Source organism: Saccostrea cucullata, unplaced genomic scaffold (genome assembly GCF_032062105.1).
Source record: "Saccostrea cucullata isolate Sc308-1 unplaced genomic scaffold, CSIRO_AGI_Scuc_v1 ctg699, whole genome shotgun sequence".
Lineage (NCBI taxonomy): Eukaryota > Metazoa > Mollusca > Bivalvia > Ostreida > Ostreidae > Saccostrea > Saccostrea cuccullata.
Genome location: NW_026929109.1, coordinates 246,571 through 274,188, shown reverse-complemented (window position 1 = coordinate 274,188; position 27,618 = coordinate 246,571). Strand labels below are relative to the sequence as shown.

The 27,618-nt window shown below is 34.1% G+C and overlaps 1 protein-coding gene across 4 annotated transcripts; it reads right to left on the bottom strand.

The window, feature by feature from the left end:
• Positions 1-13,628: 13,628 nt before the first annotated feature.
• LOC134279790 (uncharacterized) lies at positions 13,629-27,318 on the bottom strand. 4 transcript variants are annotated; one of them, XM_062762205.1, is made up of 2 exons: positions 27,178-27,318; positions 13,629-21,359 (listed from the first exon to the last, which is right to left on the bottom strand). In XM_062762205.1, the coding sequence occupies exon 2, from the start codon at positions 21,247-21,249 to the stop codon at positions 17,389-17,391; it is 3,861 nt and encodes a 1,286-aa protein (XP_062618189.1). In that variant the 5' UTR covers positions 21,250-21,359; positions 27,178-27,318; the 3' UTR covers positions 13,629-17,388. The 4 variants fall into 4 exon arrangements, with proteins under 4 accessions (XP_062618189.1, XP_062618190.1, XP_062618192.1 ...); XM_062762206.1 differs by lacking the exon at positions 27,178-27,318 and adding an exon at positions 26,632-27,000; XM_062762208.1 differs by lacking the exon at positions 27,178-27,318 and adding an exon at positions 25,210-25,402.
• Positions 27,319-27,618: the final 300 nt, after the last annotated feature.

Genomic DNA, 27,618 nt, shown 5'->3' with positions numbered 1-27,618 from the left:
GACAGACAGACGAACGACGGACACCTGACTATCGCACATGCTCTTCTGGCCTCCGACCAGTAGAGCTAGAATAGAGATCATGTAGTAGCTTAAAACTGTTTATGACCTTTACTAATGACAATATGCCGTGGTCTCGACGTCATCTCAAAGTTACCACAAATTCTTGTTAGTTGAAGCATCTGAGGACTTCAAGATATGATTCCAAAGGAGGTAACCATGACCTTCTATTCAACCAAAAAAATGGAATGGACAAACTTAAAGGCTAAAACCCTGGGGTATTGCTTGCACTATGATTTTTTAACCCCCTATCCTTAACCTTGAGGTTTGACTCTTCAAGATTTCAAGTCAGACTGATGATAACCAAATACACGAATCTCTTCACATTGTCTTTGACGATTGATCTACTTTTACTTGCTTCGATGATAACTTTTGAATGTGAGTTTATATTTGATTTGTTTTATTTAAAATTGATAATTTTTAAATGTGCATTATCTGTACTAAAACAATTCAAAATGCACCATCCTTTTGACTCAGTGACCTTGGCCCTAAATTTAACCTACAGTTCTTAATTTTAGCTCACCGTAGCCGAGGCTCAACTGAGCTTTTCTGATTAAAATGTGTCCTTTGTCTGTTGTTTTCGTTGGCGTTGTTGGTGTTGTCGTCAACTTTTCACATTTTCATTTTCTTCTCCAGAACTACTGGGCCAATTTCAACCAAAGTTTGCACAGAGGATCCTTGGGTGAAGGGGATTCAAATTTATTCAAAGGAAAGATGTAACTCGTCTTAAACTCGAATGAAATCATTCTCAGATAGTGTAGATTCAAATTAGTTCAAATGTTGACACCCCCCCCCCCCCGGGGTAGGGTGTGACCACAGTGGCCGACCAACATTTTACATAGGAATGCTCAGTATACATGTAAATGTGTTGGAAAACTAAAAAAATTCTCAAAAACATCAAAGCCATGATCGGTACTGTTTATATGGAAGCATCCTTAGGTTGTGTAGATTCCGGTTTGTTTAAATCAATGTTTGGGGTAGGGTAGGGCTACCATGGGTGCTCAAATTTTTACATTTTAATACACAGGATTTTTTAAAAAAAACTTCTGGAGAACAGCAAAGCTGTGATTGGTCATATTCATACTTTTCAATACTAAACTGATTAGTTTTCCCTTTTCCTGACCAATGTGCTCAGGTGAGTGATGTGGCCCCTGGGCTCTTGTTTTAAATGGGTAAAACATTTGAGCGAGAGAGGATAGTGCTTTTGCATTTTATATATTACCTGTTACAATACCTTTCAGAAGAATGAGTTTTTGTTTACTTTCCTCCCCCTCCCTTTTTGAAAAATGATGATGTATAACAAGCGATGAGGAGATGCACCAAAGGAAAAAGGCACAAGAGAGAGAGAGAGAGAGAGAGAACGTCAAAATAAAAAGTTAATCGGGGCTAGGGTGGGGCCAAAATGGCCAACCCAAGTTTTACATAGGAATTAATAGGAAATATCTTTAAAAATATTCTTCTCCAGAACCACTGGGCCAGGAAAGATGAAACTCATGTGGAATCATCCTCAGATAGTGTAGATTCAAGTTTGTTCAAATCATGACCCCGGGGGCTAGGGTGGGGCCAAAATGGCCGACCCAAGTTTTACAAAGGGATATATAGGGAAACCTTTTAAAATCTTCTTTTCAAGTACTTCAAAGCTATGATTAGTGATATTTATATGGAATCATCTTCAGGTAGTGTAGATTCTAGTTTGTTCAAATGATGAATGCCGGGGGGGGGGGGGGGGAGGGTGGTGTTATATTCAAGCCCAATGTGCTCAGGTGAGCGCTGTGGCCCCTGGGCCTCTTGTTTAAAATATCATTGGCCCAAAGGATTTTTGCTAACACAATGGAAAGAACCCTCAAACAAAAACATAATTAGGAAATGAATATAATTATTCCTTAATATTTAGTATTTTGAAAAAATTATTTACAGACAGACAGACGAACGACGGACACCTTACTATCGCACATGCTCTTCTGGCCTCCGACCAGTAGAGCTAGAATAGAGATCATGTAGTAGCTTAAAACTGTTTATGACCTTTACTAATGACAATATGCCGTGGTCTCGACGTCATCTCAAAGTTACCACAAATTCTTGTTAGTTGAAGCATCTGAGGACTACAAGATATGATTCCAAAGGAGGTAACCATGACCTTCTATTCAACCAAAAAAATGGAATGGACAAACTTAAAGGCTAAAACCTTGGGGTATTGCTTGCACTATGATTTTTTAACCCCCTATCCTTAACCTTGAGGTTTGACTCTTCAAGATTTCAAGTCAGACTGATGATAACCAAATACACGAATCTCTTCACATTGTCCTTGACGATTGATCTACTTTTACTTACTTCGATGATAACTTTTGAATGTGAGTTTATATTTGATTTGTTTTATTTAAAATTGCTAATTTTTAAATGTGCATTATCTGTATTAAAACAATTCAAAATGCACCATCCTTTTGACTCAGTGACCTTGGCCCTAAATTTAACCTACAGTTCTTAATTTTAGCTCACCGTAGCCGAGGCTCAACTGAGCTTTTCTGATTAAAATGTGTCGTTTTCGTTGGCGTTGTTGGTGTTGTCAACTTTTCACATTTTCATTTTCTTCTCCAGAACTACTGGGCCAATTTCAACCAAAGTTTGCACAGAGGATCCTTGGGTGAAGGGGATTCAAATTTATTCAAAGGAAAGATGTAACTCGTCTTAAACTCGTATGAAATCATTCTCAGATAGTGTAGATTCAAATTAGTTCAAATGTTGACACCCCCCCCCCCCGGGGTAGGGTGTGACCACAGTGGCCGACCAACATTTTACATAGGAATGCTCAGTATACATGTAAATGTGTTGGAAAACTAAAAAAATTCTCAAAAACATCAAAGCCATGATTGGTACTGTTTATATGGAAGCATCCTTAGGTTGTGTAGATTCCGGTTTGTTTAAATCAATGTTTGGGTAGGGTAGGGCTACCATGGGTGCTCAAATTTTTACATTTTAATACACAGGATTTTAAAAAAAAACTTCTGGAGAACAGCAAAGCTGTGATTGGTCATATTCATACTTTTCAATACTAAACTGATTAGTTTTCCCTTTTCCTGACCAATGTGCTCAGGTGAGTGATGTGGCCCCTGGGCCTCTTGTTTTAAATTGGTAAAACATTTGAGCGAGAGAGGATAGTGCTTTTGTATTTTGTATATTACCTTTCAGAACAATGATTTTTTGTATACTTTCCTCCCCCTCCCTTTTTGAAAAATGACGATAAGTCAGTATACATGTATAACAAGCGATGAGGAGATGCACCAAAGGAAAAAGGCACAAGAGAGAGAGAGAGAGAGAGAGAGAACGTCAAAATAAAAAGTTAATATGATAGTAATTTTATTTTTTTTTCTCCTGTTTATAACCTACTGCGCTTTTATCGTGCATTACAAGTCAGTTGATAACAGTTAAGTGCCAATGTGCTTGCTCACTTTACAAGTTAATGTTGTTTTTACTACAGATTCATGGGCGAAGGACATTCTTGTCCCTCTTAGTCCGAAACAGGTGACCATTAGAAAAGTACAATATATACTGTAAAATGGTTTAATTAGTATTATGCTATTTACAGCTTCAAACTTGACGTCCGCTGACGGATTTGATGCCTGCTTTCAAGTTGTCAGCTCAGTGCAAGATTTTTTTATGCGAGAAAGATTTAAGAGTAGGTGATTTTTTTGTTAAAAGTCTAATTTGTCTATGAACGAAATCATGAAGAATTGATGAAGAAATTATTAGAATTCTAAAGAATCTAGAATTAGAATCTAAAATGGATACTTCAATCAAATATTAAAATTACAGAAGCGGTAAATCAAACAAGAGGCCGTAGAGGATTCAGAACTTATATATAGCAATATTGTTCTATTTATGATGTTGTATATACGAATACCCCCACCCACCCACCTTCAAGAATTAAACAAAGCACTCCCTTTAAAAAAAATGAACAAAAGCAAACAAAGAAAAACGAATGGATTAATCGCTTTTCTGTAAAAAAAAAAACTGTAGAAAAAATACATTGAACGTTATATTCATCTCACATGAGCTACAGGTGAACATAAGAATCGTCAACTTCTCTTACTTATGCAGCAAAATTCTTTCATCACCTCATACAGGGTTTTATCCCTCAGTTGAATCGATATGCGATACATGCTCTACGTATGTACAATTTTTAAAACGAGGTCAGTTATTGACAAACAAGTTGTTGAAACAAGAATATCAGCAGCCTCGTTTAAAGTAATAATTTCGTAAGTTCTATGGTCAATACAATGACCTTGTCAGCAAATAAATTTATAATAAAGCCAAATTCTGACTGACGTTTTTCATACTTATTATTAGGCTATTATATACATTGTACACAATAAATTGTCGACGCATTTTCTTGTTATTTCCCGATCATAACAAGGAGCACACGGCGGGTATGACCGGTCGACAGGGGATGTTCACTCCTCCATTGCAACTGATCCAACCTCTGATGTTTTCGAGGTCCGCTCTGCTCCTACTTTGTACTGTTTATTGGACCTTTGAGCCTGAATGCTGTTCGGTATCTCCACATATTTCATTAATTCTGCAATAGACTAAAGATATACATGTATATATTTCTCAGGTGATTAAACTATTGTATTGACCCCAAAAACAGCAATAATCATATACCCCGGTAATACAAATGTATTTATAATATGTCTGCAGTATAGAGAGCTGACGACTTCAATATATTCTTAAAATTAAATAAATTATAATCATCCTATTTTATCTTAAAAGATAATCGTTAAAAAAAAACTTTGAGACTAATCATAGACGGATATTATTGCTGTTCAAAAGTGTGATAACAATTGTCTTTATTTTAAAAACAGCAACAACCAACAAAAATGCAAATATCGAAGTCTTGTAAATTTCTTTTGGAACAGGAAAGCAATACAGTCTTCATCCAGAGGAAATTGTGATAATTAGAACATGTTATGACGAGGCATTTTTGTGAAATAGATTTTAAAACAAAAAAAATCTTTTCTCTCTTATATTAAATGAAAACCATGGTAACACTGTTACATCTTTGAACATTGACATTTCATGCGTTCACGGTATGTAAATTTTTAAAAAATTATCAAAATTAACCAATTTATGATACGCGGTGAATTATTAAATTCCACAAAATTTGGAATAATTTTTGCAATGGGGGTAAGATTTCTTTAACACGAGAATTGTTCAATGCAAATTGATCATTCTTTATGCACCTAAAAATTCAGACGTAATCTTTCACATTTGAACAAGTCATTGATATGCAGACTAAATAAATATCTGAATATAAATGTTTTTTTCTCATCCGGTTAAAAAGAATTTTCCTCGAAATAAACTAGCTTTTTTCATTATAAAAATTCCTTATCTTTCACTTATACTTTTGAGAGTTTTCATTTTAACATATAAAAGTTTCATACATATGCAGAGGATGCATTTCTTGACAATTTCTAATTAAAATGTACAAATTTCGATTTTTGATAATAAAAATGAAGCGTTATACAAATGATAATTGAAATTTTGTGCATTTTTGTTTTCTTTTTGATCTCCCGAGTCAAAAGAACGTCTTACATGTAATCAGTGGAGGGGGGGGGAACTTCTGAAAAACGGAAAATCAACCTCCTTATATACTTTCATTCAAATAAGACATGAGTATGGAGACTGTTTCAAAAATGATTAAAGAATTATTCTTTTTTAAAGTCCAAAAAAAGTCAAATACTTTTAAAGTACTTTTAAATTCATTGGAAGACGAAATATATACATTTTTCTTACTTCATTTATTTAAAAGTACATATTTTGACGTAAGGATACATAATTCACAATTTCAAATTTTGACAGTTAATTTAAAACTTTAAAATAAAAATTAATTTTTTTCTCTTCGTAGACGTCCGAAATTTTCCTGTAGATAACCATATTAATAAGATACTTGATTTAAAATAGTATGCGTACCATCTCGTCACTGGAATTTAAAATTAAAAAATCTGTATTAAATTCGAATTTCAAATGAAAATTCAAAAGAAAAGCATGTATCAGTCACAAGCCATTTATTGACAGATTTTTTGTATTTAATTAAAATCGCTAATGCTACCACATGACTGGCTTAATACAAGCAGTTTACATATGATTTCGTTCGTGTGGTTTTCTCTTACTTCATAATTTATTGTTGTTTCGTATAAATAAATTTTGACAGAATGTCTTCATAATTTCCAACTGACAAACTAATGTCAAAGTGTGAAAACTTTGAATTGAGATTTAAGCAAAATTGATCACCCACAGAAGTAATAAATTACTGGATTTTTTACAGAACGTGTTAAACTGGGAAAAAATAAAAACAAATTAAAAGTCAATTTTTGCAAGGCTAAACTTTAATGTCTGTATAAAAAGGCGGAATATTAAAGTTTGTAGGTCAATATATTGTCTATAGAACCGAAATAAGCCATGGAATATATTTCAAAGAAAAAAAAATGTCAATTCCAAGAGGCATTGTTACTTTGCACGCCCGTTTAGCAAGAGAATAAGTTCATACTTAACTCAATTGTATTTTGAAGTTTAGGTCAATAAATCCAGCCTAAAACATTAAATTATTAACGATTTTTTTTATTTTCTAAAACTTTTGTTAGGCTTCAAAACTTCATCAAATCACCCATTTAATCAATCCTTCTTTTTCATGTCTGATTAATGAATTAGACCATATTTTTTGCTCTGTCGTGTAATATTACCATTAGCATTTCTCATTAAAGTGAAAAACAAACATCCCAGGATTTATACATTGATTACAAACATACCTACTTCCATTGCTTGAAGCAGATCGTGAAAGACGATATTTGCGGGAGAGTTGAAAGAAAAAATTCATATTTTTCACCCCATAACTAGCGAATTACATAGACGAAAGCTATACCTTGCGGGCTTTTATTTCAAAATTCGCAGTAAACATTATATAAGGTACCCACTACTTGGGTAGACTTAAGATCCTATGGTGATGAATGATATGCAGGAAGTAGATTAAAGCCAACCCTATAATGAATAGTAATATATACCGTGTCAAATTTGATTGATAATGCAAATTCGAATTTGTCATCCGATGTATACTAAAGCCTTTTCTAATTTTTGATTCAGAATCCCGCATATAAATTGCTGCCATTGTTAGATTTGATTGTTTGATATTCTAACTAATTTCGCAATGAAATTGCTTAAAGATACAATTTTACTATTATGTAATTATAAATTGATGTGTGCATGAAACATTAAAATGGGTAAAATTACCATTTAGAAAATTTTCATTTCCAGGGGCTTTATCGATAACGATTTCAAACATTATGTTGGTTGTCAATTTTCCATTTGGATCGATGCCTCTAACTTTTATCAAGCATAATTTTTAAATTAAGAAAATAGAATTTTACAATATCGCGGGCTAACCAGAGAGATGATAATTCCTTATCGGAGTACATTTAGTACAGCTAAACACAGTGGCGGATCAATGAGTACTCAGAGACGGACCGAAAAAAAATATCGTGCACTGATATGAACACGGAGTCGAAAAACGATGGATTACAAAATATAAACTTCTTGTCTTAAAATATTTCACGACTTTTTATGCTTTTCTTCCCATTTTATGTATGCAGAAGTCATGTCCTCGTATCCCTATGTCACTTAGTGGTAAAGGAAGGAGTGGGGTGGGTGGGGGTTTGCTGGGGTCGAATCTAGTAAAAGACAATCCGATATTTTGTATTGCCTTTCTTATATTGGTGAGAGTAGGACAGACAGCATCCATGGTTTATTCAGTAGTATTTGCGTTATATAAACTGGGGAAGGCAAAAATGTTTAATAAAATTATATGATTATTTAGTTTAACCCATGCTCATGCTTGATATTGCCAAGTAATTTGATTTCACCCTCCCCTACTTTCGGTCCACGTGGGTATTTTTCACACTAGTTCTTTTTTATTACAATTGAACATATTCGAAGATGTTGTGATGCTTTTTTTTCAAAAAACCTATCAAATACTTTTGTTAGAGTTAATTTATGAAGGATGGCAAAAAAATCTATACCAATTGTGCGACACAATATCGCCGGAAAACAAACTTTCACAGATGTTTGTGGGTATAGATAGTATGAATTATGCAGCTTTTTTTAAATATTGAATGAAAAACTTTTTCAAAGAAGGAGGTTTTGATTATTTGCTACAACAGCTGCCATTTTCAATACTGTATCTTATTGATTTGAAATAAAGTAACAAAATGTGCCTTATAGAATCTTGTCCAATGTCACATATGGAGCCAATTTAAAAACTTTTCGATTCAAAATCAACTTTACGCCCGATTGTTTAATGTATAGAAATCATCAATAATGAAAAACATCCTTGGTTTTAAAATGACTAATATAAAATGAATTTTCAAAGCTTTTAAACTTATTTCAAAAACAGTTCACATAATTCTGAATAAAAATAAAATATTTAAGTATGTATTGGCAACAAATACCACAATCCTTTCAATGAATTGAAAATTTACAACATAGTTCATTAAAATTTCATGTTTTAAATGAATTATATATTTTAGTATCACGAACTACGATGGAAGTATTTTTCAAATTAATATATAATGTAGAGAAGGTGAAAAGCTTTAAATTTTGAAATGCATATGTCGATTTTATATCATAATCTTCACCCACGGACTTTGACCGACATAAAACGAAACAATTGTCCAGATTTTGGATATGCAGTATTATATATACATACATCACTTCACGTGGTTCTTTCTTTCCATGGTACATGTATCCTCTCCAAAATATTTTATGTTGTGAAATGAAATGTGCAATATGACTATTTTCTCAAATTTTATTTTTAAAAATACGTCGGAACGTACCACAACTATAGGATAGCATTAACCATACACCATCAGAAAGAGTCCTCTGAGATTGTAATTACAGCCACCCAATTCAAAATTTACAAGATGGCGGAAGGCGTTGTATGGGATCGCAAAGTATTGTAGTAACCAAAGATATTGGATTGAAAAGTTGATGCATTTTACTGAGTGGTTTATCTTTTGTCTTTTTAAACAATAAATTTATTAATGACTTTGGAGAATAAATGATACATGTAGCAGATTTTGTTAATTAACAGCCGAGAAAGAAAGGGTGTATTTATCATTCATGAGCGTCGGAAGCAAAAAAATTGAAAGGGGGTGGGCTAAGCCAACAGAAAAGGTAAATCTCAATTTTCAATGTCTATATGATGTCTATTTTTGAAAAAGAAAAAAAAAAAAAAAAAAAAACCTAGCCCCCCCCCCCCCCCCCCCCCGGTTCCAACGCCTATGTCATCAACGTTATTGCAAATTTTACAAAACGTGTGATCTCTTGGAAAGTTGTGTCCACCACGTCCATCTTCAGTCTACAGAATGGTCATCATTTACTCAAACCTTGAAATATTTTCTGCCTGCTTTTGTTAACTTTTGTCCCCTTCTGTTAGGTATAACATACCGTACCAATCTCCAAAGAAACAAAACTGGGTTTTCTCGATTTTTTTTTTTTTTTTTTTTTTTTTTGGATTTTTTTCCTCGGTTTCCAGTTTGCAAATATTTCACCATCATGACGACTAAATCAATTAAAAAATCTAAATTAACTTAGTTTTTAACTCAATGCTGATAACAACTGTGAGCTGTCCCATCTTTTACGATTCGCTCCAGAGAGGAATGGGCGGATCGCAAACCTCGGGTGGAGGGAGTCGTATACCCCGGTGAGAATTGGAGTGAACGTAATCTCCGGAATGGAGTGGAGCGGATCATAAACCTCGGAGAGGAGTGGATCGGATTGTAAAATCTGGAATGGAGTAACCTCAGCGAGGCGTGGAGCGGACTGTAAACCCCAGAGAGGTGTGGAGCGGATCGTAAATCCGGCCGGTGAGGAGTGGGGTGGATAATAAAACCCGGAAAGGGGTGGAGCGGATCGTAAACCCAGGAGAGGTGGGGAGGGTTGTAAACCCCAGAGATGGATGGAGCGGATTGTAAACCCCGCTGATGAGTGGAGCAGATCGTAAACCCAGGAGAAGAGTGGGGCGGATCATAAATCTCGGGGAGAAGTGGAGCAGATCGTAAACCCAGGAGAGGAGTGGAGCGGATCGTAAACCCAGGAGAGAAGTGGGTTAACGATCCGCTCCACCCCTCTCCGGGGTTTACGATCTGCTCCATCCCTCTCCGGGGTTTACGATCCGCTCCATCCCTCTCCGGGGTTTACGATCCGCTCCATCCCTCTCTATCCGGGGTTTATAATCTGCCCCAGGAGAGGAGTGGAGCGGACCGCAAACTTTGGAGTAGAGTGGAGTGGATCTTAAACAAGATTGAGCTGTTCAAAATCACATCATTTACACAAAATGGATAAAATTCTTATCACTAAAATTGAATACGGGCGAATAATGAATGAATATGTCATGTTTATTTTCCAAGTTTTCTGATTTAAGACATTAACTCTATATATTAGTTTAAATTGCTCTCCCCCTCCCCTTGAATATATCTAGAACTATATATGGATACACATGCACATACACTATTCAGTTAAGGAATAAAATGTACTTTTTAAGATACTTTTTTGAAAAATGCATTAAGAAAACAGCCTTTTTATAGACTGTAGAAAGGGAACGGGGGTTCGATTTATAATTAAGTTTTCTTTGCGGAAAAGCAATTTAATTGATTTTTATTTTCAAACAACGGTATGCGTCGACTTTCTTGCTTAAAATGCGAGGCAAATTGAATTAATTAATTTCAGTTAGCATTTTATGTGATTTTGTTTTTCCTTTTTGGCATCTCGAGAGAATTTTTGCTTTGTTTTAGTTCATAGCTCCGAGCTAGTTCAATATTTCACTGAATCAGACTGACATGTTTTTCTTTATTCTGGTTTCAAAAATGATAAAAATAAAGTACAGTTTAAGATCGCTCTTTTCCTTCTTTAGAATCTCGTAATTTAAAATCTTTAAATCCGATCATTAAAATAGAAAATGCGGAGAAAAGTTCCGTAAGTCAGTCAATTTGCCGCTTCATGCTGGGGCTTTACAAAGACTTCTTAAGAAACTAATAGAGTCGTTGACCCTCTAAAGATTTTTTGTGGGTTAATTTTTCAATGAAGTTTTAAATCGACCAAACTGTTAAATGTATCTCTTTTCTTATGTAATTTAACATCATATTTTAACAGCAGGAGGCTTAGAATCCAATCCTTTGATATTTAACAAAGATTTTTTTTTAAAGCATGTGAATTAAGTGGAACTCAAGTATATATAACGTAGTCACAGACATATTTCAGGCTTTTGTGTAAATTGGTTCAATTCTTTTTCAATTATCGACCAGATCTTAGAGTTCGTGTAACTTCATAAGTTCCTTTTTAAAACCTTCGTTGTTTTACATTATTCATATTAACGTTTCGGCTATTGATCTTTGATTATAAAAACAGGCCAAATTTAATTGAAGTCTGCCGCGCCGGGGCAGATGGTGGTAACTCGACTTACCCGATGCCGATTTAATTTTGTTTTAGCTGTTTTTGCATAATCTTTCGTTAATGAAGCCTTTAATTGGTGCTTGTAACAAAGAAAATATACCTAGCCGCCACACAATGAAAGTTGACCAGATGTACGATTATGTAATTTAACACTTTATTGTTGAATTTAGGCGATAACAACTTTTTTCCCTAGTCGATGATGTCTGTGTTTCACAGTTTGATGATTTAAAAATTATTTTATGGCATAATGAGCTATAAAAAGCACGTGTCTAATGGTTCCAAAATGAAACATGCACGTGCTTTCTGCCCCGTGTCGATAATACATATCTCTGTTTTCTGTGTCAAGTAAAGTGTCCATTTTAAGAACACACGAAGGTCAAGCTGTTTTAACCCATGGGCAAAAATGTTACATATTTCCACAGTCAAGAAAGTGTTTTCTTTTTTTCTTTAAAGTCAATTTAATTTTATCTAGAACTCTATAAATTGAGACATTGCCGAAAGACAAAACATTTAGATCTTCTCTCTCGTGTTGTATAAGAAACTCTGTTCAGCTGACAGGACATTTTTAAAACATTAAAGAACAAAAGATGTTGGCGGACGAAAATCTGCTTCATAAATTATTGTGAAATTTGACAGTCAGTGTGGGTCATCGCGCATAAATCTCCTGACCGGGGGATAAATTTGAAATTTCATGAAGTGATGAATTACTGTTGTTTCGTAGGCTGCTTTAAGTTAGCGCCTAGGGAGATAAAACTGACCCATCAATTTTGTTTTTACTTTTCTAATCTCATTAAACTTCCCTACGCTTAACCTTCTCGCATTCTTTCAATTCATTTGAAAGTATGAATCATTTCAGAGAGAGAGAGAGTTTGAGACAGAGAGAGAGATATTTTAAACTAGTGACCAGCGCAAAGGGCGAGATTTAATTCTTTTTTTGTTTCTACGGCCTTCAGGTAATCATATGTCCACTTCACTAATGACTGCCTTGAAGGGTCACCGTGAAACTTTGCTTAAATTATAAATTAAACGAAATTCTTGACCAGTCATAAAAAAGTTCAGGTGAAAAGTTTATCCAAGTCTTTAATTTTACCTACTTCGTCCTGCAGCCAGATATATAAAACAGTTTATCATAATTTATCATTTTAAACATATCAATATTACTAGTCATTTTTGTTACATGCTTCACCTTATCAACATATTTTTTAAAAAGCTAGCAAAGAGTTGGTTGCACAAGCCCATCAAAAAGTTAGTTGCATAAAGATATTAACTAGTATATAAATGTTTACCAATGAATTCGTTGCACGATATACATGTCATGTAACATCGCAAAATATGAAGAAAAAAATGTAACAGCGCAAAATGTACAAAATTATGCCAATACATTTTGCGTTATTCGAAAAATGTGATAACGCAAAATGTAATACCCTAAAAAGTTTGTTATAATGTTTTGCGTACATGTTCATGATTTTGCGTTATTACATTTCGCCTTGTAACAATCCCGTCCAAGTAGAATTGGTTGCACGATATATACATGTGTATAATGCCACGAAAAAGAATATCTGATGTTTTAAATACATGTATAATGTTTCATCCTGCAATATTTGTACCTGCTCATCGTCGAGATTTTTTTTTTTGTTTACACGTGTTTTTTAAGCGACTTTTACTACAAGCCTTTTGTAGTATCCTAAAAACAACTTTTCGCAGGATTACTCAACACTTTGTTGCTTAAAAAATAACCAATCTTTTCAAGGAAAACCCATTTTTGCCCAGTTTATATTCCGAGATTATATCTACTTGTCTCTGTTCAAATAAGGACAATACTTATGTCAATCAATACCATCTCTATCAAATTCCATTGAAGAATCATTTTTACAAAGTGGTTTGTACCACAAATGTCCAAGAACAGAGAAGAGTAAAAATAGTCTTCAGGTTTGAAACTGAACAAAAATTAATTTTACATGAAAGGAACATGCCAACGTAAATGAATTCTGAAAGTATAGATTTTAAGCCAAAGCTGACTTTAAGATGGCTGAGCTTTAGAAGCCTATAGATTGATATAAAAACAAAAGCAGAAGTAACATTTCAAATTTATTGCATACAAAACACCATCATGGGACAGTGTGTTGGTGAAAAAAAAATCACTCCACTATACAGAGATATTAACCAAACAGTATTGACAAGAAACCCATGGTAACTGGCAACAAAATGAATGTCAACATACTCCCCTGAACAGGGAAATATAAATAAATAAAATGGACAAAACACAACAAAACATTTCTGTACTTAAAAAAAAAAAAATAATCCTATTTAATATATATATTGTCAACCACTTGGGGTTTTGACCCCCCAACTAGTATCAACTAATTCATAATGTGAAAATAAAATTGAAACTAGTGGCAAGAGGGCTGTTTTAATTGCACAATTAGGAATTAAGTGAACAAAAGTTTAAAGTTACTGCAGAAATACATTGACAAATTTACAGTGTATTTAGGCATATCTGAACTGACTAATTACAAATAATTACAAAATTCTATAACCTTGACTCTGCGTTAAGAAAAAACCCTAATCACATTTGGACAAGGGTTAACCCGTATTATATTATTTTTCAAAAAAAAAAATTACACTAACACATATGCTAAATAATTACCATATACATGTATAATTTATGTACATTGAAATACACTCAGCTTATGCCACTACTAAATATAAATTATGACTAGTTTATTTTTCACGGTTTACAATTTTCCTTCTATGGTGGGAAAACTGGTGTGGTGCGAGGTAGTTCCATTGGGGGGGTCCACCCTTGTACCAAAGGAATGCGACAAAAAAACTGACTAGCTCCATAATATAAATACTAAACGTGGGGCAATGTATCAAGAAGGAGTTTGCTCTTTAGAATAAATACAAAGATTAACAAAAGTATAAATTACAGTTATACAGAAACAATGTTTCTTTAGATGCTGTAAGGTTTATTTTTGTTTTAAAGATTTTTGGCAACCTTCCTGTGAAAAATGTTACAAATTATTAATGTAGATGAATATGAATCATTTGAAAGAGGAGGAAAATCAGATGTTGTTAAAACAGCTGTTCATTGACATAAAAGTTGAAAAATGTCGAAAATATGTATAAGAACCAAGTAAAAAACTTGTTGATTTATCAAGCCATTGAACAGTAATCGGTGAACCTTTAAAATCAACCAACAGATGAAGGCATATTTTTCTTAACAGAACAATAAAATTCCTTTCTTATTAAAAAAACAGTGTCAATTTGTTGTTGTTGAAATTGGAAAGAAGGATTAATGCTTTTCAAAAATGATGACTCATCTTTGCAGTTTAATTAAGTACCATTTTGAAAATGACTGACTAGATTCAAATTAACATTGGAAAACAATGACTTTTTTCATTGACAAATTTCAAAGCCCAAAAAGAATTGTGATGGAAATAAATCGTATTTTAATTGATGTAATTTCACATTAAGTCAAAACTTATTCAAATATTCAAACTATTTCAATGAACTTTTGATTTATGAAAAAAATATCAAACCAAATTTGAAGATCAATCATTTTAAATATCTTATATAAGAGTCTGGGCTGTTTTGTATGCAAAAAAATATCAGGAAAACTCATTTGATTTGAATATATAAATTAAAAAAAGCTTCCAAGAACATGAATCAAAGTGGCCATTTTTGTAGCTTTTAATTGACAATTCCCTATCGTAGAATTGATTGCAGGCATCACGGAGCAAAAAGATACATTGAATCTGTACGTTGAATTCATGTTAATTAGTTGGAGTTCTAAGACCTAATTAAACTTTAAGAAATATGTGTATAAATGAATGATTTGTGGAACCATGGTTTCAACAATAAATATACAAAATCAAATTCATAAACAGCTACTAGATAACTCTCCTATGTAAAAAAAAATCAAACAAGATTATATAAGATTAGCTGATAAAAACAAGAGCCACACGATATGGCATATCAAAAATATATATAATTTCACTTCAACCACAAAGCTAAGTGGAAATGGGCATGAAATATACACCGATGCTCCAAATCCTGGAAATACGCTAGGAATGAGAGGAAAAAAACGGGATCAACCAATCCAGAAACTCCACACAAATTACGGGATCAACCAATCAAAAAACACCACACAAGTCAAACATAGATTACATGAAAAAAATTTACAAACACCATACACATCAAATAAATGCATTTATATTTCTCATGATTTGCATTGGGGACAAAAACAGCTTTGATTGTATCTAACTTTGTTTCTCCTAACTTTTAATTAAAATAAAAATGTAATTGGAAACACTTTATAATCATTTGTAACAATTGTTTGGATCCGTAAAAAAAACTTCAACATGTGTTAATTTTTTTGGCAATGCACTTTTGTAAATAAAACAATATTTACAAGTGGTCATGGAAGCTACTTGTGTTGAAAATATCATATCATCCTATTAAGATCTTGGCAAGACTTGCAAAAAAAAAGGTCCCCAAACAAAATGTCATTAATATTTATTTTACATGTTCAGTATAGTTTTTGTACCTGACCACCTATATTGCTAACATGTAGTATGCATGTAACATGGGTTTTTATTTGGGTTTTTGATTGAAGAACTGTGTCACTCATTTATGAAGTAATAAAAGTACACAATAAGCTGTGTACAAAAAACTTGCACACACAAATTGCACATTTCATGTAATGCCCCCTATTAAAAAAAATGTCACATTTTCAACAATGCTTTACCACAGCCTGTGTGGTACATATTTTTATAATTGTGAATACTGTGTTTACATAATCACACACAAAAACATGTCTTTATAAAAAACATCAAGTGTATACATGATCTAATAAATAATATGTCATTTAAAAAAAAACTTCACAAGAACACATACGTACATGGATCATTACTCAAGATTTTGCTGAAAAATGTTCCCTGATTTTCATTCAATTTACACTTAAGACATACAAAAAATCTGTACACTGGTTAGAATTATAGGTTTTTTCGATTAGGTTAATATATATGTACATCAAATACAAATTTCTTACAAGGCTAAGTACTGGGCATTTAGCGGCATTGCAGTGATTTTTTTTAGGAATGGACAATATTATCATGATAATTATACAATATCATGATTGGGTATACATATATACTTATGTATATTACAGTGTAGATTACATAATTTGCACTAGGACTACAAATTAATAAAAAAAAAAAAAGGATTTATACTATAATACTTAAGTGCATATTAACTGAAAACAAAAGTTTGATTTAACATTGCAATAATACTGAAACTCCAACAAAAAAAATCTCTTTATAGGGGAAAACTTACATAAAAACTTCATCCCACCGTGCTGCCACAATTAATGAAAGTAGATACTTTAAACTATACTAAAACTGACTTTTCTGAACTAAGGGTAAAACCCTTATGCAAAGGGGGTGATTGCAATATGGTAAAAGAGTTTTACCTTTTTAATCAACAACATAACAATAACAAAATAAATTAAATGCGAGTAATATTACAACAAAAAGAAACTTAGATTGCACATCATTTTTAACCAGTATACAGGCTAAATTGTAAAAAAAAAAAAAAAATCCCAAAACAAAACAAGAAAAACCCATCGAACCCCTTTCACAAGTATCATCAAAATTTGAGTTATTTCTTAGCATGGAAATTAGTCCATAACCACGTAAAAATGGTCAAGCGGCTAAAAAAATGCTTTATATCTTATCTGTCTTATTTTCAAACTAATCAGGAAAAAAAAATTCCTTTGACAAAGGGACATAACCAATGACAGGTCACATGAACACATATATCTACAACAATTTCTTACTGTTCCATAGGAGCCAGATGAAAGGTTACTGTGACAGGGTTGGTCATGCGGTGACGTACAGGAAGTTTGACGGCCATCGAGGAACGGAAGTCAGATTCTAGAGAACAGTCTTGAATTTTGAACAGCTGGAAGTTTTCATTGCTACAGTCACTCAGAGAATCACTTGGAACATCCATGTTCTTTTCCAGGTCGTAGCTGCTGTGATCTTTATACGAGGTGTAGCGGCCATCGCAATGAACGCGGGTCATGTGATGTCGCAGTTGCTTTGAGAACTTGGTTGAGAATGGACAAAATTTACAGTTCAGACGAGTGTTTGGTAGTTTATTATTTACACGGAAATTTTTGTTTCGGATGTGCTCCTCACGAATATGCAGATGACACAGAATTGGTGTTGCAAATTTAAGGTTACATTTTGTACACCTGTACTGCTTCAGATTTTTGGCTGCTTTATCAACGATCCGCTTCACTCCTGATTTATTTTTGACATGTAGCACTCTATGTTCTTTCAGTTCATGCATATACACATTATTCAACCACTTGCTTTTATAGTCACAAATAGCACAATTGTAAAGTTTTTGCTTGGCAGTAAAAGAGAACCCTCTCTTCATAGCAAATCTGGGTTTGGTTAAGTTGGATCTGCGTTTAGGGACAGGTGGACTTTTCTCTTCCGTGTTGAGACTGACTTGTGCATTGTGCTCTTGTATCATGTGCAGATGCATTGACAATTCACTAGGAAAAGATTTCTCACAAATTCTGCAAGTTTTCTTGTCAAAGCAAAGCTCCATCCCAGCATGCATCATTCTCTCCCTCATCTCAGGTGGAAATCCTCCAGCCCTTGCATGATCCTTCAAGATGTGAGCATTCAACCACTTCTGGTTTTTGAAGCGTCGATCACAGAGATGACAGATTTCACTGTTATATGCTTCTTCTGGATTCATCTTTATAGGAGAGTCTCCCATCTTCATCATCCTCTCATCCATTCCGTGGATTCCAGGCATGTTGCTATCAAGTTTGACAGTGTGAGGACTTGGTAGCATTCTTTCATGCATACTGAGATCTGTTGGCAATGATGAATTACTCTGGGTTTCAATATCTGAGGTAGATGGGGACAGCGAATTTTCGCTTGGAAGGATCCCGTGCTTGTTTAATTTATGTGTACGCAAGAAGTACTTGTTGCAGACCTCCTTGTTGCAGATGTCACAGCTGACTCGTGAGGAATTCATGGGCTCCTTCCATCTCCAAGAGTGTTTTTCAAATCCACTTTTCTTTTTGCCACTACTCATGCCACCATTCATGCTTAAATTGAGTGGTATATTGTTGGCCTGTTGGAACATCATTGGACTGATTTTGCCTGGAGTTGACTGAGGTGTATCTGGTGTTGAAATGCCATGGATGTTCAGTCTGTGTGTTCGAAGGAAATATTTGCTGCAGAACTCTTTCTTGCAGATTTCACAGTAGGCTTCAGGGTCAATGCCCATTTTAACAAGCTCTTCATTGGATGGTTTTTCAACGTTTGTGCTTGGAGACATTGGTTTGTCTCTTGGCATCTCTCCTGGTCTGGAGAGCATTGGCATCGGCATAGGCATGGGCATAAAGGATGACATTTTAGGACTGAACTGTGGGAAGTCTTTTATTTTGTCTAACTTGGAGGTATGTTTTGGACTTTGACTAGGTATATCTTTTGGCTCCTGCTTCACTGCATTTTTGATGAGTTCAAAGTCTCCAGTTAGCTGATGTTTGGCAATACGGCTAGGATCGAACTTGTTGTCAGTGGCTGAAGTGTCCACTCCATGTACTTTGAACTTGTGTACTTTGAGGAAATACTTATTGCACAAGTCTTTATTGCAGATGTCACAAGTTACACGGTCTGCAAGTTTTGCTGCAACCATATTTCCAAACATTGTAGTCATTCCATTGTCAGCCATCTTGGTTTCACCTTCCTTTTCATTTTCATTTTTTGAACCAGGAGATATTTTGGAAGCCTCTTCCTTCTCTCTCATTGCATATCTGAAGAACTCCTCTCTTTCTCTAAAGGAATTCCTAATAATTTCTTCAGTGAGGGACCCATCAAGACCCTCATTCAACATGCCATGGACTTGGATGCGATGAATACGGTACGTGTACTTGCTGGCAAACTCTTGATTGCACAATCCACAGTAGGTTACTGAGTTTTCAGGACTAGATGAGGAAACAAGGGATGTTCCATGTTTGGGACTAGGTTCTGATTTGATTTGACTTCTGCCATCCATAGCAGCCATGGAGGCTAAAGGTTTTTCTGGAGGAGCAGACATCATACCTTCACTCAGAGGAAATTTGAATGGAGGCATTCCAGGCATTCCTGGCATCCCTGGGAGGAATGGGAAGTCCTCCATGAAGATTCCATGTTTATTTGCTTTGTGGACCTTCAGAAAATATTTATTGCAGAACTCTTTGCAGCAGAGTTCACAGTAGGCCTCCTGGTTATTGGAGTTTGAGTCTTTCTGAGTTGCTCCGGGAGAAGTCTGACTAGTAGCGCCTGGAGATGCTGTAGTTGTGATGGACTCGTGGTGAGAAGTGGTAGGGAGTGGCTGTGACATTATGGGTGGTGTAGGAATCTGTGATCCTGGCATAAGAGATCCTGCAGGAAGAAGCATGGGAGCCATGAAAGGGTTCAGCACCATGACACCAGGCATGTTGGGCAATCCAGTCATGTTTGGAAGTGAGTGAGGTATTAGAGGTGAATTGGAAGAAACAGATGCAGAGGTGATGGCATCAAGTTGAGCTTGCAAGTCCTTCTGTCTTCCTCTCTTGCTGCTAGAGCCTGATCCATCGGGAGGAGCAATTCCATGGACATCTTGCTTGTGTTTCTTGAGGTAGTATTTGTTACAGAAGTGTTTCTGGCAAAGTTCACAAAAGTCTTCCATATCCTTGCTGACTTTAGGTGTGGAAGTGGAGTTGGATGAGGATGAAGCTGTTGGTTGAGTATTGCTGATGGATGACAGAGGGGTGCTGACTGGGGGTAAAATGTCACCCTTAGTTGGTGTCATTGCATCCATTTTGGTTGACTTAGGAGGTTCTGATGCTGGCAGGCTCTGGATGAAGTCCATTACTTTGAAAGATGACATGGACGAAATTGGTGGTTGGGGCAAAGACTGAGAAACTGGAGAGGTTATTGGAACTGATGGTACATTGCTTTCCTGAGGTAGAGGCATTCCATTTCCTGCAGCACCAAGGGAAAATGGTGACAAAGAATTATCAAAAATCCCATGCTTATTTGCTTTATGGGTTTTTAGAAAGTATTTGTTGCAAAATTCACGATCACAAAGTTCACAATATGCATCCTGATGAAAGATACGGCTTTGACCATCGAGTTTGCGACCCTCTTCATCAGGGTTCAGTTCCTTTGGCAATCCATCTTCATCCATCCTCTCAACAATTCGCTCTTCTTTTGGAATACCATTTTCAGGGAACGCATTTCCTGCAAACAACTCACTACCGAGTCGATGGTATTTTGTCGGAAAATGTTCATTGTTATTTTCCTTGGGGTCTGAGACAACTTTTTCTCCATCAGGAGAATCAAAGTCTTTCATAGGTTGTGAATCCAGATGTAGGTTTCCTCCATTGACTTTTCCCATTGGTGAGTGGTGCTCCTCCATTTCCGACTCGGAAACATTCCCTCCTGCACCGTTACCATTGACGACCTCCTCGGCCGGTCCACGATTTGGAATAGGACCGCCTCCCTCGGCTGTTGGGTCGTTTTCGGCACTGTATGATACCCGTAATGGCTTACTCTGCTTACGTCGATTTGATTTGGACATTTTATCAAATGCTAACACGTCCATGGCTAACATCTGACTGGCAGTGGCTGGAAGATACATTCAGATCTCTGTCAGTTCGGTCCAAGTTGATAATTTTCCTCCCTTTTTCTTTATTTGGTTTGTCCTGTTGTTAGATCTTCCATTGACGGCACACTTATGATGTTAGGTATCTGAAAAAATAAAAAGAAATTTTATTAATTTTTAAATTTTTTTTAACAATAAAATTATGAATGTGAAAAGACACTGGGCAAAAGATATAAATATAATTTAGATCAATAGATGGTATATGAAACACAATTTAGATCAATAAATAAAACCATAAAAATACTTCAAGTCAGACTAATCAAACTTACAAACTCATTTCCAATACATATAAATACATATATACTGCATTTTAAGAAGATCTACATGTACAAGATGTAGATGAATATTTATGAACAATACTGCGCCATAACAACTCCTAGACTTCATGTAATTAAGATCCCCAAGTTTTTAATGTCGACTTAGCAGTGGCTATGCAGTACAGTTAATTTTGTACAAACGTAATATTACTTTCTGGTAGATTACAACACCCCTGAGGATGTTATCCAATAAGTGAAGATGTTCAAAAACACCTTCCAATCAATAAATCAAACCCAATTCAGACATCAAGACAGCAATGTTATTTCACGAGCACCAAAATATCAGTTTTATTTATATGATGAAAAACTTTTAACCTGAAGTCTGGCTTTCATGTCCCGGGGTCACTCAAAACATAAGGCTGGACATAAAAATGACAAATACTAATGTTTTTTTCTCACAGTTTAAGACGCCAGCATTGTTTCTAATTTTGTAGCCTATACATGGATTATGTCATAGATGTATTAGATAATGAGCCCCCTTTAAAAGATGTTATCCATTAAAATCATTAAAATATACCCTCTAAAAAATTAATCATGTCAAAAATATCAAATTACATTATTACTTAATACATCATAAAGTTACATGTATCTGTAAGCAGTTTATTACACAGTAAATAAGGCAATCAATCACTAATGCCAACATAATAAAGAAATTTAAAATTCTAGATTTTTTTTTTAAATCATAAATTTTCATGTCAAAAATTTCACTGAATAATACTCTTTTTATAAATGTGTCATAAAAATGCCTTCCAATCTATTTTTAAAAGTAATTTTTTTTCTCATGAGGAACAAATATAAGCATCGTTGTACAAGACTCAGATAACAGTTTACAGGATTACTTCCCTTTCTGCATCTGCAGCAAGATGCAGAAAGCCATTGCTTTAAACATCAAAGTCTCAACAAAGTTAGAGACCCAAATATTCTGGGTAAATTACAGAGTATATGTTTGAAACTTTCATGACTTTCCAATAGGAAAAAAAACCATCCTCTGAATTTTTAAGAACTAAAAAATATTTCTCAAGTTATTTTGATGAAATATTCCAAAATTCCACTTTCAAGTAGGAGAACACATGATGGCTATTTGTTTTGCAATAAACCAGAGTCAGTTTTATACATTTAACATAGATTAAACCTGTTCAATGCAGCTGAACTGAGTCTGTAAATTGTTTTAACTTCTTGCTATAAAACATATGACTTCTTGCCAACTTCAAAATGAATGTTAATTACACATTCCAAAATAAATTACAAACATTTATAGTTAAGGTTTTATTTTTACAAAAAGAAAAAAAATTATGGGGAAAAATTATACTCACAACTGTAAAATAACGGGGGTAAAAAAAAAATGCACAAAGTTCTTTCTAATGGACTCCTGATGCAAAAGACTTAAATTGAAAAAAAAAATTAAAAAATTAAATTTGAAATTGAAAAAAAAAACTTTTAAATTTCATTATTTAAAAAAAAAAATTTTGATCCTGATTTTAAGAAAATTTCATTTTTAACTACATTACCTTTTACGAATGGCGACTGAATGAATTTCCAATAACAATTTCCTTTTCATCAAACAGTTAACTACTGCACTTCCATGTAGATCTTGCACAACCTAAACAGTTCAACTCTAAGTTCACAAATGAAAAAATGCCTTGAAAAATTGTGTTTATAGACACAGTCACTAAAATCTGCTAATAGTTACTGGTGTTTTTTTTTTATTATCTCAAGCCTTGTGATATTATATCTTATAATAACACACAATCTGCTTGGCAGAGAGAAATTATTTTTCGAGTTCATTAATGCAGCATTTTAATGCTCAGTGCTGTGGTCAGTTTGCTCAAAACCTTACATCCCAGCATAAATATGAATATACATCAATAATTGACAAGATATTAGTTTTCAGTTAATTAACAAGCAAACCCTAGCTTGCTGCTGGCCATCAGGCAAAAGTTACAAACAGTGACTAAATGAATGGGCAGGGTCTAATTTCATCCAATGAAATTCATTTGTAAGTACTGCTCTGTTATTAATTCTCTTGATGCTGTACAATTATTGCAAAAGAATGTTGCAACTGTTGACAAAAGAGCTCCAAAGGTGGCGTTATTGGTTTTTATTTCTATAAAAAAGAAAAAAACTCCTCCCTTTAACTTTCAATCACAGAAAGTCAATTCCCTTTTTTGAATAGAAACTTCAATAAGATATTGATTAGTATTTTACAAATCTTACCTACCGATAAAAACACACGAGCAAGAGTCAAACATAGCATAATCACAGTAATTCGAATTATTCGTCAAAGTTGAAAAAAAAGGACCCACCTGCCCAAAAAAGTGGTGATTTTCACACTCTGATAGCTATCTCAATTGATTACAAATCCATGAAAGCTACCTGCTGAAAGCACAATAGACAGTATGAATATCCATCAGCTAGTGATTAAAACAGGTTAAGTCTTCCTACCTTCTCTACTAAAATGATTGACAGCTCTTGTCCCTCAGGTAAATGATAAATTTCCACACTTTTATACCTGTACTAACATACTAACATTCAACGATTAAGACACTAATTAAATACCATCCTACACATGCCTTCATATGTTTTCATTAAAACATAAATGTAATTCATGTCATATAAAGAAAATTACCTTTGATCTTCATTGCATAATTCCTTTCTACAGTTTTAAAACTGACCAAGAACTGTCAGTTAATAAATATTTTTTTATTTCTTCATCAGATTCATAAATATTTTATTCCCATCAACATGGTCTTTTATTGATTTCATTGTCTAAACATCTAACTACCATTACATTAATTTCTATGAGAAAGAGTTCAAAGAAGTTAAATATTAATGTTTTTCAGTTCTTTTATCTGTGAACTTTAATGACTTTCAAAAATCCCATTGAAAATTCCATTGAAGGATTATCAAATTTTGTGAATTAAAACTGGATTCTATTGTGTTGGCTAATTGTGTTAAAAGTCCCACCAACCGTTATATTGACTTAAATTGTTGGACTTTGTGTTTATTACATAGCATGTTTTGTTTTCAATTGAAATTCTTTTAAATCTAATGATGTAATTTTAATCCTCTTGACTTAAATTTCACCATAATCATTCATGGTGTTTTGAAACCCATAAACAAAACCCTAAAAATAAATATGGCTTTCTTAATCACTTAAACCTTTGTTGTGACTTTATGTAATTTGAAATTCTGATAAACTAAGCATGGTTTCAGTCTTGTTTATCTTAACAATTTCCAGTTTCATTGGGGCTTTAATTTGCATCTCAATGAGTTCAAATTTGATATGGTTTCAATCACTATTTACAGAGCAAAGTCTTAGCCAGTCTTCAACTAAGGACTACGCAACGTTCTCATAATTTATTCATCAGCCCATGTAAGAAGAAAATTTTTCACAAATTGTTGCTAGATTATGAATCAATATTTTATCTATAAGAAGTAAGAAAACCCCCCTTGCCAGCTTGCCATTAATTATGAATTCACATCTAATATACAACAGATGCTATTGGTCTACTGCTGTAAAGTTCTGTGATTCAAATACAGTAATCCCCCGAAAAGCATTCTCTCAGGAATTTGAAGAGAAAAAAAAAAGAAAAAAGGGGGAGAATAATAAAAAACTAACCTTCAAATATAACAGCTGTACATGTTGGCTTCTTTAGAAGACTAACTCTAAATGTCAAAATTGGTGTTGTAAACATTTGTTTCGTTTCTCTAAGTACAACTTTAGCTGTACGTTTTTTTTTCTCTCACTGTGCGTTTTGATTACAGAAGTGATCAACACATGGTGCCAATTAAACAAATGCAGTTCTTGTAGGTTCTATAACAAATTAATGTCCAAAGTATCACCTTGTCTATAAATAAATTCATAGAGATAACCCTATCTGAATTCACTGTTCTCTAACAATGCTTATCAGTTATGATCTCAATATTTTAATGTAAATTCAAGTTCAACTTTTGGGCTTTGTGATAAATTACACATGCAGCTCAAGTCATGAGAGATAACTGCTCACATTGGACAGAAACTGATAATGGGCTAAGTGAAAGAAAAAGTTGATCCCCTACAAAAGAAAATCAGCTTCAACAGAGAATTGGGACAATTTTTTGTAGCAATAAATTTCTTTATATCTTCCAGTCAAAAATACTTATATGTGGCCCAAAACATGATAAATGACAAAAACATGAATTTTGTCCAACTTTCAGTCATAAAAACGGGCAGGTAGTGTCCAGTGGAGGGCATTAAAGAAGTCAAATCACAAGAAGGTTTATTCCCAAATTATTACATCGATACTCTGGCCTTTGGTCATTTTTTATAATCCTACATGAAGTTTGATAGATGACTTTGGTTGATCATAAACCTGTATATCAAGAAGGGATGGGTCAAATGCCTACAATGCCAATAAAAACCTTTGGAAGACTTTTCGTGAACTTTTGATAATCCCCACTCTTCATTTTTAAATAGGATTTTTTTTTTAAACATCAGAGGACAGTTCTGCACAAAAGTCCAATGACAGAAGAAAGGCATAACAAATTAATTTACAAAATCAATCAATTATTATTCGCCTAAGTAGAAAAACAGATATGTCAATCAGTAGTTTCTTGTAAAAGATTTTTTCCTCATTAAATCTGTAATCAGACACTTGAACATCATACTTTCCACTGTATCAATTTCAAAAGAAAAACCAATTTCGTGACATTCAACTGTCAAGTTTCAAAATTAAAACTGCAGAAGCGGTTTGAACAAAGGCCGAAATTCAATCAATTTTGTTCTTGTTTACAGGTTAAAACTGTGATATTGGCTACAACACATGTTCTCTGAAACTGACAAGGTGCCGCTGATTACAAAGAAATTCACATGCACTCAATTAACTGTTAAAAGTTCAGAATAATTTCTGGAGAAAAGAGAAAAATCTCCAATCAAGCAGACGTGTGGAAAAGTTAATAATCAAAAGGGACCCATACACAATTTGTTTTTCTGTCTGAAAAATCTGGCAAACATTTTTTTTTCTTTACGATACAACGCTGCAAACATAAAACAGATACTGACCTTCTAGTGAGTTACATCTCCATCAATTTTCCCAAAATTATTTTTGAAGGAAAGTGTCAGTAAGGAAGCCTTTTGTTTTTATTCTTTTTTACGATAATGCGCTGTAGCTACCTCCTCACACATTAAAGTGCGTTATTATTTATCCAACAGCAAACTTATAACTAAATTTAGCAATTTAGACAAACTTCAAGTGATATAGAAACTCAAAGCAACGGACAGTTAAAAATAGAATATCCCCCAAAAAGCATGGCTCCTTTGCGCCACTGATGTGGTTGCAGCCTCATCGAGATTCGTATGAAATATGCCGAAGCAAATTGACGGCTAAATTAAAATTTAAATAAAAGCTGTCCGACTCTGCGAATGGACAAAAAGAAATTTACGATTGATCGATAATTTAACGATTTCACGTTTGCAGCGTGTGTATACGTACCAGAAATTTAAATGTCAATAACTCCAGTCACGGAAATAAAATCCAAGAAAGTAAATTAATTACACTTCATATGTTGCTTAATTAAAACTATTGATAAAAACATCTTTCGACTTTACCTTCTTCATCAGCCGTCACACTAACTCGCCATCTTGCCTTTACCCATGATGCTTTAGGACTGAGTAAACTAATGGCGGAAGTTTGAAGGGAGCACGTTGAGATTAAAAACCCACTGCTTAAAAACAGCTGACCACTCTTTATGTAAGTATCCAACAGATAAACTGTGTGTTTATTCACGCTGCCCCAGTTAAACAGTGATTGAAATCATCAGTGTGTTTCAGTATCGTATATTCGTAAATTAAAATTGACATGCGAATTTAATCGCTTGGAATTCACTGGGCCTTATGTTTACAATTTACACTGGCTATTGTTTTCGTCCAGAAAAATCAATTCACAGGGGGCTTGACACATGTCATGAACACGAAACTCACGCCTACTAGACTGAACTAAAGGGGGCTGGGCTTCTTAATACAACATTTAAATAAAACTTCAAAATCATA